Source organism: Myripristis murdjan, chromosome 17, assembly GCF_902150065.1.
Source record: "Myripristis murdjan chromosome 17, fMyrMur1.1, whole genome shotgun sequence".
Taxonomy (NCBI): Eukaryota; Metazoa; Chordata; class Actinopteri; order Holocentriformes; family Holocentridae; genus Myripristis; species Myripristis murdjan.
The window spans coordinates 6,038,033-6,054,602 of record NC_043996.1 but is presented as its reverse complement, the minus strand read 5'-3'; the positions used below and the strand labels follow the sequence as shown (position 1 = coordinate 6,054,602).

The window sequence follows — 16,570 nt, the reverse complement described above, 5'->3', positions numbered from 1 at the left end:
GGATTCTCTCTCATCAAAACTCCCCCGACGGTCTGACCCTGCGCTCACACTGCGAGCAACCCAATCAACAAGGAGGAGACTCAACTGATGTGTGAATGTCCAACAAGTTGGCTGAGAAAAATTGGCTGAACGGCTGAACTTTTCACAGTGTTTGGCCATGAACAGCAGATCAGATTTCTTCGCTCTCCCATTTCCATACCAATTTGATTTTGTTTCATGAACAATAGTTCAGCCTGGCAAGTGGAGGAGATACTGATAACAGCTTTCCATTTTTCCACCACTAAAGGACTGAAGGAATAAAATTTGGAGACAAAAAGCTGGCGTGTGACCCTAACCCTTAAACCTTAACCCAACCCTTAACCTTAACCTTAACCTTAACCCTTTATAGGGCACTCATTGAAATACTTTGAAATTCAAAAAAATAACCCTAGACTGTTATTAGAGAACATGACAGGACTTTATTACTTCTATAAAATTTTTCTAAAATTTTCATTTTGTAATAGAAAATCAAAGCCATTGAGATTGGTCAAATGCCACAATCATGTGACCTGGGATGTAGAGCGATCTTTGCTGATTGGCTAGGTGAAGACCAAATGATTATTGAACTAACTGAGACAGGGGATGGGCGTGATATGTAAAATTTCTGAAATTACCAAAAATAGTCACTTGCCCTATAAAGGGTTAACCCTTCTGTACCTGTACTAGTAAGAGTTCGAACCGAGATATGCATGGATTTTAAAAATCTAGGGTTACCATCTAGATAGGACCAAAAGGCTGTGGTATTTGATGGGGGGCCATAACTGTTGAAAAATGTGATGTTTTTATTGGTTGAAAGTTTTGTTTTATTTTTGTTCACGCCTCCCAGTTGAGCATGTAAATTCTTTGGCCATTATTGTTAAATGGGTGAATATGCATAGAAAATTAGCTAACGAGTTGAAAGAATTTTTTTTAAAATTTCATTGTACCTTTAAAACTTGCAAAATATTGATACAAGCGATAGAGCACACTGCCACAAGGAGCTAAAGGAATAAAAAAAAAAAAAAACAGCTTGATACTGGAGTGTTTGCTACCCTAAAGGCTGATCAGCATCTCTAATACTGGGCCCTTCTGGTAACTGTGTCCCTTATATACCTCGTACTGAGTGATGATTCCATAGGTCTGTGCTGGCTCTCTCCACTTTAGGATGATCTTCTCCTCGTATGCGCTGCCCTGGATGGACTCCAGAGGAACAGCACCTGGAACTGTGGGAAATGACAGCACAACACATCAGACACATTGGTGCTGCTGCTGATGGCCAGTAGTTTTCAGTTTAGATAAAAAGGTTGGTAGCACTTAAAAATAAGACTACTCTTATAAAGCGGTTATGAACGGGTCATAATTAGGTTATTAATTAGTATGTAAACGCTATAAATCATTAATAAACAATTGAAAACAAGTTATAATACTGTTTTCATACATCAATGCAGGCTCACTATTTGGCAAGATCAAGTAAAGTAAGCTAAGCAACTAGCAAGACAGTGCAGCATCTTGCCAAATAATGAGCCTGCATCAATGTATGAAAACTATGTTATAACTTATTTCTAATTGTTTAGAAGCTGCTTACAACCTAATTAATAATCTAATTATAAGCCATTCATACGCCTTTTACAAAGATAGTCTTATTAGAAAGTGGCACCAAAAGGTTGTTTTTTTTTTTCTATACCCAAAAAAACACCCATTGGTCCACAATTATTGGCGAATTTCCGACTATAAGAATGTTTTTCAAGTTAAAATGATACCAGTAAAAGTTTTATGAGCGGGCTTCCTTGTGCATTGTTCTCTTTGGTGGTTTCCTCTGCCCACCACTTCACCCTGACAGGCTCATAACCATCAGTCAATCTGTGTTTTCCACCGGCCAAAACAAATGCCTGTGAGCCGATGTAAAGCGAATCTTAGCATGAATCCGTGAGATTATCTCAACTTACTCAAAACACGCACTGTGCTCCATCGGTTTTTGGAGCAAAACGCAGCGCTTGGCTCGTAGATAAAAATGTATTGCAAACAAAGTGGCTGTGATGAACTGACAACCCCATGGGAGCGAGCGCGAATCTCAGTCTCTGTGCGATGTTTACTTGCATTGAAATGCTGCCAAAGAGATCTGGTCCTTTAACCCCTCATGTGAGCCGCCTTCATTGTGTAAGTGAAACAGAATGATATGGAGATCTCTCGTTCCTACAAAAGGATTTATCTTAAAGAATACAACTACTGTACAGCTACGCCCTGTCTGCACACTCGCTCCCATGGGACCCTAAATACACATAGATTCGCAGACGTATGAATACACACGTACACACTCGCGCACAATCGCACACGGCAGTCAGATACAGAGAAAACAGTTGCCTCTTTCAAGTTCCCATCCAGAAATATCTGAGCCAGACATGACAAGACTCTCTTTTCGTCAGCTGAGCCTGTTTGTTATCTGGCGGCCAGGGTTCCTTGAGACTTCTGTGGAGTTCATTTCCTGTGTCTGCTGAGGCAATGCAGTAGCTCTTTCATCTTTGAAGGAGGTGAAACAACTATGGGAAACAGAGGATTGCTTTCTGACTCCTCTGCTCTCCTGAAAAAAAAAAATATTTGGATGATCCAACCTCCGCCTCAGTGCAAGGAGTCTATTATCAGGGTGGGAAATTAACAACCAGGCATCAGCTGAATGCTGCTTGTTTGTGAGGGAGCGGGCGACCTGATCTGCCTCTGCAACAGGTGACCGATCACACTCTCCCCTGTTTTTAAAAAGCAGTTCGTCTGGTAAAATAACACATGTGGTATTACCAGGGGTCCTGTTGTGATTTGTAGTTTTTATCTCAACACCAAAAGAATTCGCTCCTGCTTGTAAATGAGGGAGCGTCGCTTTAGGTGCTTGTGTTTTCCTTTTTCTTTGTAACCACAAAAGCAGAAGACAGATTCTGTGTTTGCAGATGCTGGGTCGACATCAAATAAATTAACCCGATTTTGTTCAAAAACATGAGGAAAAAGGCGCTCAGCAAATGAGCAAAAATTACCTTAACATTAGCAAAAAATTAGAAGATCACCAGAAAAACAGAAAAAAAAAAAAAAAAAAAATCATCATAATAACCGCAACTGCAAAAAAGCCTCAAACAACAACAACAAAAAAAAACAACAACTGAGAACATCAAGTCAGTGAAGTCAGAATTCTTGTGTTTTTAAAGCTTTTTGAAAGGCTTTCACAAGCATTTAGGGGGGCATGTGCTGTAATTCTAACAGGAATCTGGAATCTCAAATCACAAATGTCCATGGATTTGCTCCCAAAATTCTGGTCACCTTACTTTAGTATAGACTATTATTACTTAGTGTTTATACACAATTCATAAACATGTAAACTGTTCTTCAGAGTTGTTTTCTCATAAATTTGTGACTTTATGATCGCAGAATTTTCATGTTTTTTCTCATAAATTTACCACTTAGAGAATATCTGAGTTTGTTCTTGGAATATTACCAGCCCCCACCCCCTGGGCTCCATAATTTTCTTTCCCCCCACAATGTCCCTAACACTGTCTGATGCTTACCATCCTCATCGGTCTGGACCTCCAGCTCTGTGCTCTCTTTGACCCCCTCAGGGTTGCGTAGCACCAGCTTGACGCTGAGGTTGGTGTAGGGCGTCAGGTTGTGGATGGTGTGCTGGGGGTCGCGGCTCTGGGTGTCGTAGCACACCTCCTCGCGGGTCTCCTCCTTGCCGGCCACCCTGGAGCGGTACTGCACGGTCAGGTTGTAGCTGTGGCAGCGAGTGACGTTGTAGCCCAGAGGCTCCCAGCGCACCGTCACCTGCTTGGACTGGATGTCCACCACTTCCAGCCTCCGCGGGCCGTGCATGGGCTCTGGCGGGACGAGCGGAGACGGAGGAGCGTGAGCATGCATAATCATCATCGGTTAGAACACACAGAATGGTACATAGTGCAAGGTTGTTTTAATAAACCGAGCCGGTGTCTGTGGAACAACGTCCAGTGAAAGCCAACTGGAATGAGAAACGATAATAGATTTTTTTTTTTTTTTGCTAATTTATTCAACACAGGGTTTCAACAATTTCTACTAAGCAAATTCATTTTTTTTTTCCTGTGGCTTTTCCATGGCATAAGCACCTCTCCCATTACCAATATTTGCCAGGCTGCATGTTCAAATGTGACCATTTTTTCAATTTGAATAATAGTAATAATTGAAGTTGGAGGTACTAAGGTAGACTTCTAAGTTTGACATCAGACACATGGCCATATGAAACCTACAAACAGAGTAGTGATAATTTCAATACAGCTATAATGACTAAGACCATGCCTTGGAGCAGGAAAGTATATTGAAGTCTATTTTATACAAAGGTCTATAGAATGCATCGACAAGGTTTCTAGGGCTCATGAAAAATCCATTACCAGATTCTCCATGACCTTAAAAACCCCGTCAATACATCCTTTTGGAAGTAAACTACTTTTCCTCCACTCTTGGCTGTTAATATATCCAGATAATATTTTAGAATTTCAAAGCAGCAGTCTGACACTGAAGCTTGCCACATGCAATCATCATTGCTAACTTGGCCTCACAGCAGCTACACACACCGAGACGCCACAGGCCTGTTGGTGGAAACCCCCGGCAGGAGGTGTATCATCCCTTCAGAGCATGCCGCTCTACTGCTCCTTCTGCCGTCTCCTCTGCCTTTCCTCTCCCTCTTCCATCTCGCCCAGTGGTGGCCCGGCTATTAGCTCCACACTGATACAGAGCCAGCCAGCCTGTCCATCCAGGCGGGACACAACCCCCACCACCATTCCTATCGCCTCTAATCACATACACTCTGTGTCTCCTTGCCTTTTTCTCTCATGCATTTCCCTTCCCTCTCTTTTTCTCTGCCATCCGTCTCTCCATCTCTTCCTGCTTCTCTATTTCCTTTCACGCCGTCCATTTCTTCTTCCTCGGATTCCCCATCTCTATTTCCCACTCTCTCTCTCTCTCTCTCTCTCTGTTTCCCCCCCATCTCTTTCTGCTACCCCCCCTCCAACCTCCACCGCCTCCACCTTTCCTACGGGAGGAGAGCAGCCTGCGCACGAGGTAATGGGATCAATTTCCATTCCAGGTTAAATTCGCAGTCCATTTCTCTGGAACTTAACACTTTACCACCTATTAGGAACAGCCAGGGCTCAATTTCCCCATTCCCCGGGAGACACAGTCCAGCAATTCGGAGGCAGCCACGGCAGCCATGTTTAACATTCTGGAGGTGCATGGGAGGAGACTGGACTCCGGCACTGGCATGCTGTTCATTTCTGCAGACCGTACAATGGACATAGTAAACAGGCGGCCGGCAAAGAAGAATCCACAAACAACCCAGTCGGCCAGGAGAAGAGAACTAAGCACCTTGGAAAGCTTTTTAACGTGGAAAGTGTATGGCTCACAGATGTTTTCTCTCTTTCTTTTTTTTTTTTTGCTCCTTTATCCAGTGGAAATCCACTGAAGGATGATGTTAAATTGAGCAAAATAGAGTTGAGAATCCTTTCAAAGAAAAAACTTGCAGGCACAATTCACTATCAGATGAAATTAAGTGTAACGCTCTGGTAAAGCCGCTACACCAAAATCAGTGGTTTTCGGGGAAATTAGGTCATGGCACATGGCACAACTGAAGCTTGAACAAGTAAGTGAGAGCAAGAGAGGGAAAACAGTCAGAGGAGAAAGGCGCCTGCTCGTGGAATGAAAGATGGAACACTTTCAGATTTCACAGAGAAATGACGGATGTGATCTCTCCTGTGCTTTAATACAGCAGATGAAATAGCATTAGGAGGGCCCTAAGGAGTCAGGGAGAGGGCCATTGAAGACAGATAGTGGAAGGGATATCAATGTGTGGCATACATGAAGTATGCACAGAGGAATTTGAATGAGACAGTGTAACTGGAAACTGGAAAAAAAAAAAAAAAAAAAAAATTCCACAAGGAAGGAAAGTGGTTATTCAATTCTCTTTCAAAAAAAAAAAAAAAAAAAAAAAATCCTTGCCAGTTGTCCATTGGCTTTCAATCATCAACGCAATGTAAAAGCCCTTATATTCTTTAAGAAGCCTTTTTGTAAGGCTGTGGATGAGTACCTCTTTTGAACTGGCGCACCATCATTGAAAAAAGAAGGTCTTGTAGCGCTGTTTGCCCACTAACAATTGGTGAAAATCAAGAAAAAATGTTAATCCTTGGATCTGAGCTTCCAGAGACCGGAGCCTAACACATCTACAAACCTTAAAAGAGAATGAATGTTGAGCCCAATATTCAGCATAAGTGCTAACAGGCAACGAGTAAAGTAAATCCACCCCATTAGCAAGCTACTCTGAGAGATTCACAAAAAGGCTGTCCATTTAAACAGTTTTACTAGACAAAAAAAAAATTCTGTAAAAGAAACAGGAGGAATTGATGGAGGAAAAATAGGCCTCTTTAAGTCACTTGCAGTTTTGGGAAAGCCATCCAGAAAATAGAAGTTTAAACCCCTTTATTTGCGGAACTATCTGTTGGCCGCACTCAGTAAGCAACGGTTACACTAAAGGCACAGAGAATTGCAGGGTGGCCAGGCACAGAAATCAAATTAAACCAGACGCTCTCAAAGTGACAAATGCACTAAAGTGTGAATTTCAAGCAGACGTGCACGAGTGGCTGGGAGAAAGTCTCATTTCTGGAGCGTTCAAGGAGAATGTCACACTCCCATCTTTGTGGCGCGCCGGAGATAATGTCCACCGCACTCTCTCTCTCTGACCAATGGGAAGGTGCCAGCAAGAATGAGGTTCTCTTGTGGAAAATGTAATTGTGCAGAGAAATAATCCATACCCCACGAAGACGAGAAAATGAAATAAGAGGAGGCAATGATCTAGCCATACAAAAATTTAAACAGCAATTTGTGGGTTTTTTGGTCTTGTACTGGCAAGTTGCTGTGCGCATTACACGGTTTTTATATCGCCGGGATGCCAACGGTGAGAGAGTGAAGCTGCTTTAACCATTAAAGAGCACCGGCCATTTGGTAAACAGCCCGTTATGACAATTCCACAGCCTCTCCCTGGAGTTTAGTTGAGAAAAGGCTAATTGTTTGTTGCCCCATTGGCTCCCTGCAGCGCGAGCGCCAGCTGTCTGAGGGAGGCAGTAAAATGTGAGGATCTGTGGCGGACGCCCAATCACAACTCGCACCCTGTGACTCAGAATGACATCATCTGTTCGCATCGACAACAAGGTGCCTCATGCATTTCAGAGCCTGGCGGAGTGGGTCAAGGTTGACTTTGAAGAAAGGAAGAGGAAGAAGAAGAAGAAAAAAAAAACACCGTCACCCCTCTTAATCTGAAATGAAGGGGGCTGCAGTGAATGGCTGATGGTATCCCTTATAAATCCTTCCGTGTGTAAAGGTAAGCTATGCGGCCATTTTCGAGTAGGCCTATAAGCCTGTGAATGACAGCTGATGAGATGAGCCTATTACTCCAGTCCTCTGTGACTTCTAGGTTAGTTTTATTGACTGAGCAGTAAGAGGCTCAATATCATAAGCACAAGCACAAATCACAACAAGGACTAACAGGGCTATCTCTTGAAATACCTTTTTTTATTATTTTTTTCCCCCCCACACAATTCACAAAAGCTATCAAACACTGAAGGCTACACTGGGGTGAAAGTACTAAAAATATGGCTGTAATATCTCCCCAGTATGGCAGATATTTCTAGTGGAATAGAGTTATAATAATGGCAATGAAAGCATCCCTTGGAGCAGGAAATTACTGAGGTCTATCTTATGCCAGGGCACAGAGAATGTGCTCAAGTGAGAGCTAGATTGGTATTCCAAGCAGTGGACAAATTATCACCTGCCCCGCGCTTGCCAATGTAATTGAATAATTTGAATTTGACATTTACATAAAACTATTAGTGGGTTTTTTATCATTATGGCTTGACATTTAAATAATGTTTTGGAAATTATTAGCACATTATTGCCTTCTGTTTAATTTGCCTCCAAACTTTTTTGCATCCAAATTGATAACGTTATTTCCCCAAACATGAAAAAAAAGCAACAAATAACCTCGTGTTGCAGCCGCCTGTCCTGGAGGGGGCTTCAAATGGTGCACTTAGCCCCTGGGTAGAGAGAGACATTAGTCCTGGATGAAAGGAAACAAATTGGGCATGTCCGGAGCGCAGCCACTTTACTGAGAGACAAGTGTGTGGTGTGTGGGAGTGTGTGTGTGTGTGTGTGTGTCGGGGTAAAAAATATGTGTTTTCCAGAGCAGGGGTGTATTTACAGGCTTATGGGAGTGGAGGAGCATCCACGTGCGTGCACAGCGGAACGCGTCGGGGGGCGCCCGGCATCTCGCCGGCTACACGTACAGAAGAATGATTCACTTATCAGATCTTCCTCGGGGCCCAGCCGCACGCCGCACGAGTCGTTCGGAGAGCCGGAATCTTTATCAGATCCGCATCGATTAGGAGCAGAAAAGCCCGGCGTTGGCACAGACTTCCATCTCCCCGCTCAGCCAAAAGCACCAGGAGGGGGGAAAAGACTATACTTCCCTGGTGATTAGAAACCCCGTCAGCTCAACGTGGCTCCGAAAGCTCAGCCGCTATCTAATCAGGATGAAACAGCACTCAGGTTGAGGAGGGGGGAGGAGGAGGAGGGTGTCTTTTGTTGTTAGGAGAAGAGGGAAAAAAAAAAAAAAAGAGACGTGCCTTGGCTTTACAGGATGGGACTGTCAGCCCGGCTTGTCATTCGCAGATGCCTTCCTCGCAGACAGTAGCACAACAACGTGACAACAGTGCAGCATTAGATCCCGGTCGGAGGGCTGTTTTCATGTAAAGTGCTCCGTTCTTAGAGAGGGAGGCCTTGTATTGCCGTCACTTATCTCTCTATTGCCGTGCGATATTCACCCCCGTTCTGTTTGAGCCGGGGCGGGCCGGGAGGCGAGCACATTTGTTTGCCTCTTTCTATTACATCTTGGCGATAGCGCCGAGGCCATTGAGGTAATGACATGGGTTTTACACTTATGAAATCATTTTCATATCGCGCAGAGGCGAGCCGTAATGATAGCTTTTGATAACCGACAATCAAAGCTCCATCACCCTCCTAGAGTGCTCCTCTATGCAATCCTCCGGAGGAAGAGCGAGGAGGAGGGAGCGGGTTGAGAGGAAGAGACAGAGGCAATGTGTGTGTGTGTGTGTGTATATAAAGGGGGGGGCATAGGGTGGCAAGGCCTTTCATCCCTATTAATGATTCTGGTGCAACAAGTCGAACAAGTCCTTGGGTTTGACACATGCACACGCGATGGTATGACTGATGGCGCGTTAAGGCTCTGCGCATGGACCTGTGTGTTACAACGCCACCCTGTATACCCATTACAAAGTCACGGACGAACGCCCACACACGCAGGGCACACATATACACTTGCCCGTATACCCCAGAGCTGTGGATAATCAGAAGGATTTATTGAATGGTGGCTGTTGCCCCTCACTCTATCAAGTCCTTCTTTATGGGCCCCTGTGATTAATGAGACTGCCATGATGGGTGAGGATGAAGGGGCGGAGAGGCCTACAGCGCGCCGGACTGAATTGAAAGCGCCGAATGAGCGCCGGCGCCGGGCAGGGCCGGGCCGGGCCGGGCTGCCACCATGTCTGATGAACCCCCCGAAGCTGTAGGGGTGGAGATGAATGGGTGAGAGCCGAGAGAGAAAGAGGAGAGAGAGAGGGAAAGGCTCCACTAATAGACGGAGATGATGCACAACTTCAGACTATCAGGTCAGAGCTTGTCTTTGCTCGTGATCAACAGTGCCGCTGCCCCACAAGAGCAAAGAGCAGCAAATGTGAGACGTGAAAGTGGAACTGATATTTTCAAGATGTGCAAACGATGGGTGAGCCAGGGGGGAGTGCAGCTCCCCTGAGAACATCATTTCAGAAATTTTAGGGCGTGTCCAAAATATGAATCGAGCGACGGCACGCTGCGGTGAAACAACAGGCCTGCTCATCACACAGGTGAATCCTAATTTATTTTTCCGCCACAGCAGTTTCGTAAATGTGTCTCCTGAGTTACATGACATGACTGAGTTCCCAAACTTACACCCAGTCAATATTACAATGAAGGCTGTTTTAATCTTTGCAAGTACAGATTTTTTTTTTTTTTTTCTAAGAGAGCTGCCGAGAGTGAAGGCAACAGATGAAACACGAGCGTCAGGTCCTACTTCTAATCCACATTACATTTCATTTCCAAAATGTTGATTCTTCCACTAACAACAGTTCAAATCTCAATGATCTGGAAGGCTGCGGGAATGCTGCATTCATTTCGCTCGTGGACGGTGAATTTTATGATCCAGATGTCGCAAAAATGCAAACAAATCAGGGACAGATGACAACAGGAGTTCTGGGGCCGGCTGGCACCAGTGGCAACGCATCGTTTCCCTTTATTACAAGGGTCAGTGGAAGTGAGAACCTTTTAGACTCAATTTACAAAAACCGCCGAATCAGCGTGTCATTTGATGGGAGAATGTGCACGGTTCTCACGGCTGCACTGACACACTGATAAATTATGTGCTTATTCCATGGCTAGGTATTGTTTTTTTTTATTTATTTTTTTTCTCAGAGTCTCACTTCAATCAACCCTGAATTTACATGGTGCATCTTTAAAACACACAAGAAGTAGTTACGGGTGTTTTCCCTTCACAGGGCGGCACGGCAACACACGATACCAGCCATCAGTGATTCATCCACTATCCAACCGGATAATCCATACATATCCGCATGGAACCAGCGATTTCATGAATTAATCATGGCTGGCGCATTACTTACTCTCATCATCTTTTGTGACACAGTGGGCAGCACAGTAGTTTAAACCACACTGCTACAAGGGGCTGTGCGGAACATTCATCATGATGACATTGTTTAGAGGGTGGAGGGAGAATAAACACATTTACTCAAGTACTGTGGTACGGAATGCAATCTGAAAGCACTGTGGGTCATACTTCCATTTCTGGAAGCTCGTCTTTAACCCTATAAAGCCATTTGTATCATATATGATACACATTTTCAATTCCGTTTTTCGTTTTCAGTTTAATCAATACTTGACCAAAATACTGTTGTATACCTTTGAACACTTCCCCTGTTCACCGTGGACCATACCATTGGCACTTCAAGTACATATCATATATCATACACCAGAAAGGTCGTGTAATAACATATTTTTAAATTTTTATATATATATATATATATATATATATATATATATTGTTATAGGACTAAATAAAGGGTTCAATTTCAAAAAATTGGAATTTTCTGCCAATTCTTTCATAGTTCAGGCTTTATAGGGTTAATACTATTTTTCTCTCTCCTACACCTGTGTCATGTGTGGATGCTTTGATTGATTTGATTTGTGTGTAAAAAAAAAAAAAAAAAAAAAAATCTAATAAATTACTGCACGTAATATACATAAATAAATAATGCGTAAATAATGTACATAAATGAATAATAATGAATAAAACGTCAGTAGTGGGGCTGTCTCTGCCACCACTGGGAAGATTAAAAGAACACACAGAGCGAGTGTCTTCTGGGGGCAAAAGGTGAAGGTAAGAGGCAGTCCACCATCCGGATGAAAACAAATGGACAGCCAGTTGATGGGAAGAGGAGAGCAGAGGTGGAGGAGGTGGAACTGGGAAAATCGATCTTTCATTTTGTTTCCACCAATATGCTGCGCGGTGATTGGGGTCAGAGTGACAGGTGGAATGACCCCCCCCCACAACTCACACACACACACACACACAAACACACACACACATGCCCACCCACCAATCTCCACTCTGGACTCCGCTTCCTGTGTTCAGGTTCTTGGGGGAAAACGCCCGCGGTTAGGGGCTGACAAACAGGAGGAACGCGAGCCCTCATTTACCGACAGGGACACAATCTCTACAAGAGCAGTGGGAGGTTACCGAGGTGATTCTTCATCTTCACCGCTCCCCAGATGGCCCGTGCAGCTTTGTCATTTGTCGCCAAAAAAGCCCGCGTGTGTCGCACTCAAGCTAAGGGTGTTACCTGGAGTGTAAATCAAAGTGAAGCGCCGGACTTTGTGAGATGGTCGCTGCATTTTCTGAGCCACCTACTTAGGAGATATATGAGATCTAAGATGTAGCTATCTGGACGGGTGAATACCGGGGATAAATCGCGGGCCCCTGACACTCCTGTCCTTTAGCCGAGGAGGAGACGCAGAAAACGCTCCTCAGTTTAGAGTTATACAACCAGACTGAATGAGTGCTTCCTGGACGCCTGGCAAGGGGAATGGGACATCTATAATTCAGCAAAAGGATGGAGAAAATCTGTGACAAAAATTACACCAGATAGACCATGAATAATTAAACGCGGAGAATAGCAACATTTAAAGGCCTTGAAAAGCATTTCGTTTCAAATTTAAAAAACGGGAGGGGAAAAAAAGGAACTTGCCGAGCATGACTTAACGACCACTGTTTAGCGTTCTCCCGGGGATTTCGGAGCTGAGGTTACAAACAGCCGCGAATGATAACTGTTTGTGGAGAGCTGAAGAGGTAGCACTACAGCAAGAGAAGATTTTCAGTTTACGTTGATGTCACCGGGGTATCGTTTGTGCACATCTGTTCTGAGAACCTCAATTCCGTAGCGTTTTGGGAATAGATAGATGGAGTGATGGAGATGTGGGAAATAATAATAATGAAAGAGCTATAAATGTGGAGTCGCTCTCTCTCTCTCTCTCTCTCTCTCTCTCTCTCTCTCTCTCTCTCTCAACAGCAGTTGTTTGAAGACGTGTCCTTGAGAAGAACACAATTCGCCATTCTGCTTCCAGCTCCCTGTGATAAACAGGGTTTTATTGTGGCGCTCCCATAACCTTCCTGCACAGCACAAACTCAATCTACCTTGTTTTCTATGGCTGACAAAAGAACACAAATTCAATGTGCTTCGAACCACAGCCCCTCATTCACCTTGCCACAGACAACATATAAACCCTATAGGGACACGTGACTGCTAACAATTGTTGGTGCCAGACCAGAGCGGCGTTATCTGAGATGGTGAGGTGAAGTGGCTTTCTATTCATGCTTCAAGGCAACAATGGCATTAATTAGACGTATCAAACCCAGCAAACAATTTCCTTTTCCTCAGACGCGGAGAAACGTACAGATGTGCTCTATCTCAGCCTTGGAAAAAAAAAAAAAATCTGTCATAAGGATAAGGCCTTTGTGCAGCAATTCATCTTCTAGAAATGCACGATGTTTAAAAGAGGTTAAAGCCTGATATTGGAGCCAGCAGCTCATTATGCTTTTTTTTTTTTTTTTTTGGATAAAATATAACTGTCCCTTTTTAACAGGTCATTAAGTCTAAGTTCTTGTCTATCAGACAGTTTTCTTGACAAGCTAAAAACATGCCACAGAAAAGGTCTTACACTTTAGATTGCTTTTTTACATCCCTCTTTGACAGCTGAACTGTGGCAGAAACAGAGGAATGACATCAACGTACCAAAATCAGCCTTACCATTAATTCTTGATTTGTAAGGTTCAGAACAAATGATAGCTGGAATGAAAAAAAGGCTGGTTTTGAGGAAAATGGCACCAACATGGGCCTCATTGCCTGGTGCTGTGCCGATGTGGCCCATATTCTGCCCACAATGCCAAATTTCTATAACTTTCCACCTCTAGGTTTTCCCAACCATAGTTTCTCTGTTAACCCTCCTATCATTGTTGGGGTCAAATTGACTTAACGTCTCTAAATACATGATTAACATTGTTTTTTTGTTTGATATTTAATGACTTATCCTATTTTGATGGGGACTACTGGTAAACATAAAATGAAAATGATGATATGTTTTCAATGTCCTGTACACGTTTGGTAAACTTGGGTAACATTTTTTATTATAATCATTTTCTGGGGGTTTAAATTGTCAGGGTCAAATTGTCCCCATTTGATACAAAATGCACTTTTTCTTCACGTTAAATGACCAGAAATTAAATGAACAGAAATAATATTTTTACATAGCTTCCCAGAGTTTACAAATTTTTCAAGGACTGTGAGCTGTGCCAGAACTCATTCCTTACACTTCAATCTGCAGATGCAACCACAGGCCTGACTTGTTCATCTACACGTTGGAAGAATAAGCCTTGCTTACTTGGCATCTTATTCTGGTGCATAATTTGTCTCAGCGTCATTAGTGATGAAATATATAATGACAACATAATGGACTATTTGCCTGGAGGTTATTTCAATGATTTTTCTTTATTCTTATTTTCAAATTCCAACATTGTTCCAATGATAAAAAGCTATCTTGCTACAGTGTTTTGCCTCTTTCCTTGTTGCAACGTTTGCATTTTCACCAAACATCATAGACATTGTTAAATCAACAATATTCAAATGTATGTCGACAGGAACTAATTTACAACGCAATGGTTGTTAATGGTTTACTGGTTGAGGCCTAGTAAAACTTTTGCAGACACCCATATCTCCACCATGGATTACGTGACTATGCTTCGTTTGCAATCTCAGAAATTTGGTTTTGATATCATTTGGAGTGGAAAAGAGATGATGTCTAGAGCTCGGGAAATATATCACAGTAAGTATTGCTTTTAAAGGAGTAAGAGGGCTCGCTGGAGAAAGAGCTTAACCTGAGGCCATTAACCTTTAAGTTGCTATTATATCTCTGGGCTGATGTCACTGAGATAAACAACTTGTTGTACAAAACAAGTCTAATGTGGATGAGGAATACAGCTCTTGAACTTACCTACTACTACCTTTCTCTGTTTCCAGACACTGACCTCGTTCTCGCCTGCATCAAACCACGCTTGATCTTTCACAAATAAACCGGGAGGCTAAATGCAAATACCGACCTTGGTGTGGGTGAACGTAATTGCACAGCTCCTCCCCGCTCTCCACAGTTCTAAACGAGTGTTTAAGTGAGGGCTGATCCCTGATTAACGCTGGTTCCCCTGTGTTTAATAGCACTCAGCGCAACAGAACGGCAAAGTAAAACAAACAGATGAGACTACTCCCACGTGGTGCCGGAGCGCAGATGGAGACAACTTATAGATGGAGACGTGGAGCTGGCAGAGACTGGGCTCTGAGCAGGTGTTTGGACCCAGCACGGACATCATGCGCCGCCATTTATAAATCGCTGCGCAGCAAACGGGACAGCGAGGGCCAGAGGGTGGAGAGGAGGCACGCAGGACACCATGTTCTTCTACCCTGGACAGTAACATTAAATTGTGTCTGCTGCATTTGAGAACAAAGGGTTGTGCAGCCTGAATTAGCCATCACATTGGAAATGAGCACAGTTCTGCTTTGGTAGAGGTGGTATAAGACATTATAAATGCAGATATGGTTCAAATATACAATTTTTTAATATATATATTTTTTAGGTTAGGCCTATTTCTTTGTTTTAACCTATTTGGAATACCAGATTGGCGGGTGTGGGGTGTTTATTCCACATCAGGACAACTCAAACTGAGTGAGATAAGTAATCCGTCACATAACATTATGCTCATCTGTCTTTGTTTATACTTTTTCTGTGGCTGTCTAAACTCCAAGCAGATCAAATCAGAATGTGAAAATGATTTGCGAATTCATTTCCACACAGGTCTGTTCCCCAGTTTGACTGCAGAGGTGTATACTTGTTTAAGGCTAGATTATCTGTCTTTCTATGATGGGCTGGAAATGGCTTCTCTGTGTGAGATGGTCTTTCAATAGTGTTGCCTGAAATGCATTGCCCCCTACTGTGATCCTAGGGCACCACCTGATAATGCAGTGGCCTCCGTCAAGTAGCACTTACCGAGTGTGGAGGACGCTGGAGTGGTAAACAGCCTCACACACACACACACACGAATGCACAAGAAAGAAGAGCGCAGTCACCCTTTGCTTTTTTCCTCTCAGCTCAACAAAATGTTTAGCGAGTAATTTTGGACAGTAGGAAAAGGGGAAAACAACGACTCTTAACAAGTTGTGAAATGCGACTGACGGTCCAAAGACATGAGGACACGCAGGAGCACAATGGCTGACTCATTCCGCAAGCCCTTGAGACCCACAAATAGCCCCAAAAAGCAATCATCGCTCCTTGGATGAGACATTCTTTTGATGTTCACTAGCAAAGTAATGAAAGTGCTTCATGGAAGAAAAAAAAAAAACATTCAAGGCTAGCCCTTTCTTCTTCCTGCATCTGAATTCACTTGGTAGCGTCCTTGCATTATACATTCCTCGTTTTACAAAAGATTAAATTAAAACATCCTTTGTCATCAGAAACATTGCTCAGTTTTGCGAAGTGACCAAGACGTGGCTATGAATAATTATGTGAGAGACAGCGCTCTAAAGTGGCCACACATTTTCATTAGAGCCTTCAGACAGCGGTGCAGTGGGAAGGGAGAGGGAGAGGGAGCGTCTCTGGGCCTGTCTGTATCAACAGTGATGTATCACACAGCCCTGTGAGTCTTAACCGTTCAATTAGGAGCTCTGCTGAGGCCCGGCCTGTCACTGGGAACGACCAGCAGAGAGCCGGACAAGATCAAGAGCTGCTTCCTCAAACACACTTCAGGAGCCGGGGCCATCAATCTCCCTGACTGGGA

The 16,570-nt window shown here is 43.5% G+C and overlaps 1 protein-coding gene across 1 annotated transcript in view; it reads right to left on the bottom strand.

Moving 5' to 3' along the window:
* Window positions 1-16,570, bottom strand: part of LOC115375623 (receptor-type tyrosine-protein phosphatase mu) — a 153,688-nt gene that overhangs the window by 76,426 nt on the left and 60,692 nt on the right. The window contains exons 8-9 of the mRNA XM_030075087.1: window positions 3,564-3,872; window positions 1,132-1,241 (exon numbers count right to left, since the gene is read on the bottom strand). Of these exons, the coding sequence (XP_029930947.1) occupies window positions 1,132-1,241; window positions 3,564-3,872 (419 nt within the window). The remainder of the gene's footprint in view (window positions 1-1,131; window positions 1,242-3,563; window positions 3,873-16,570) is intronic.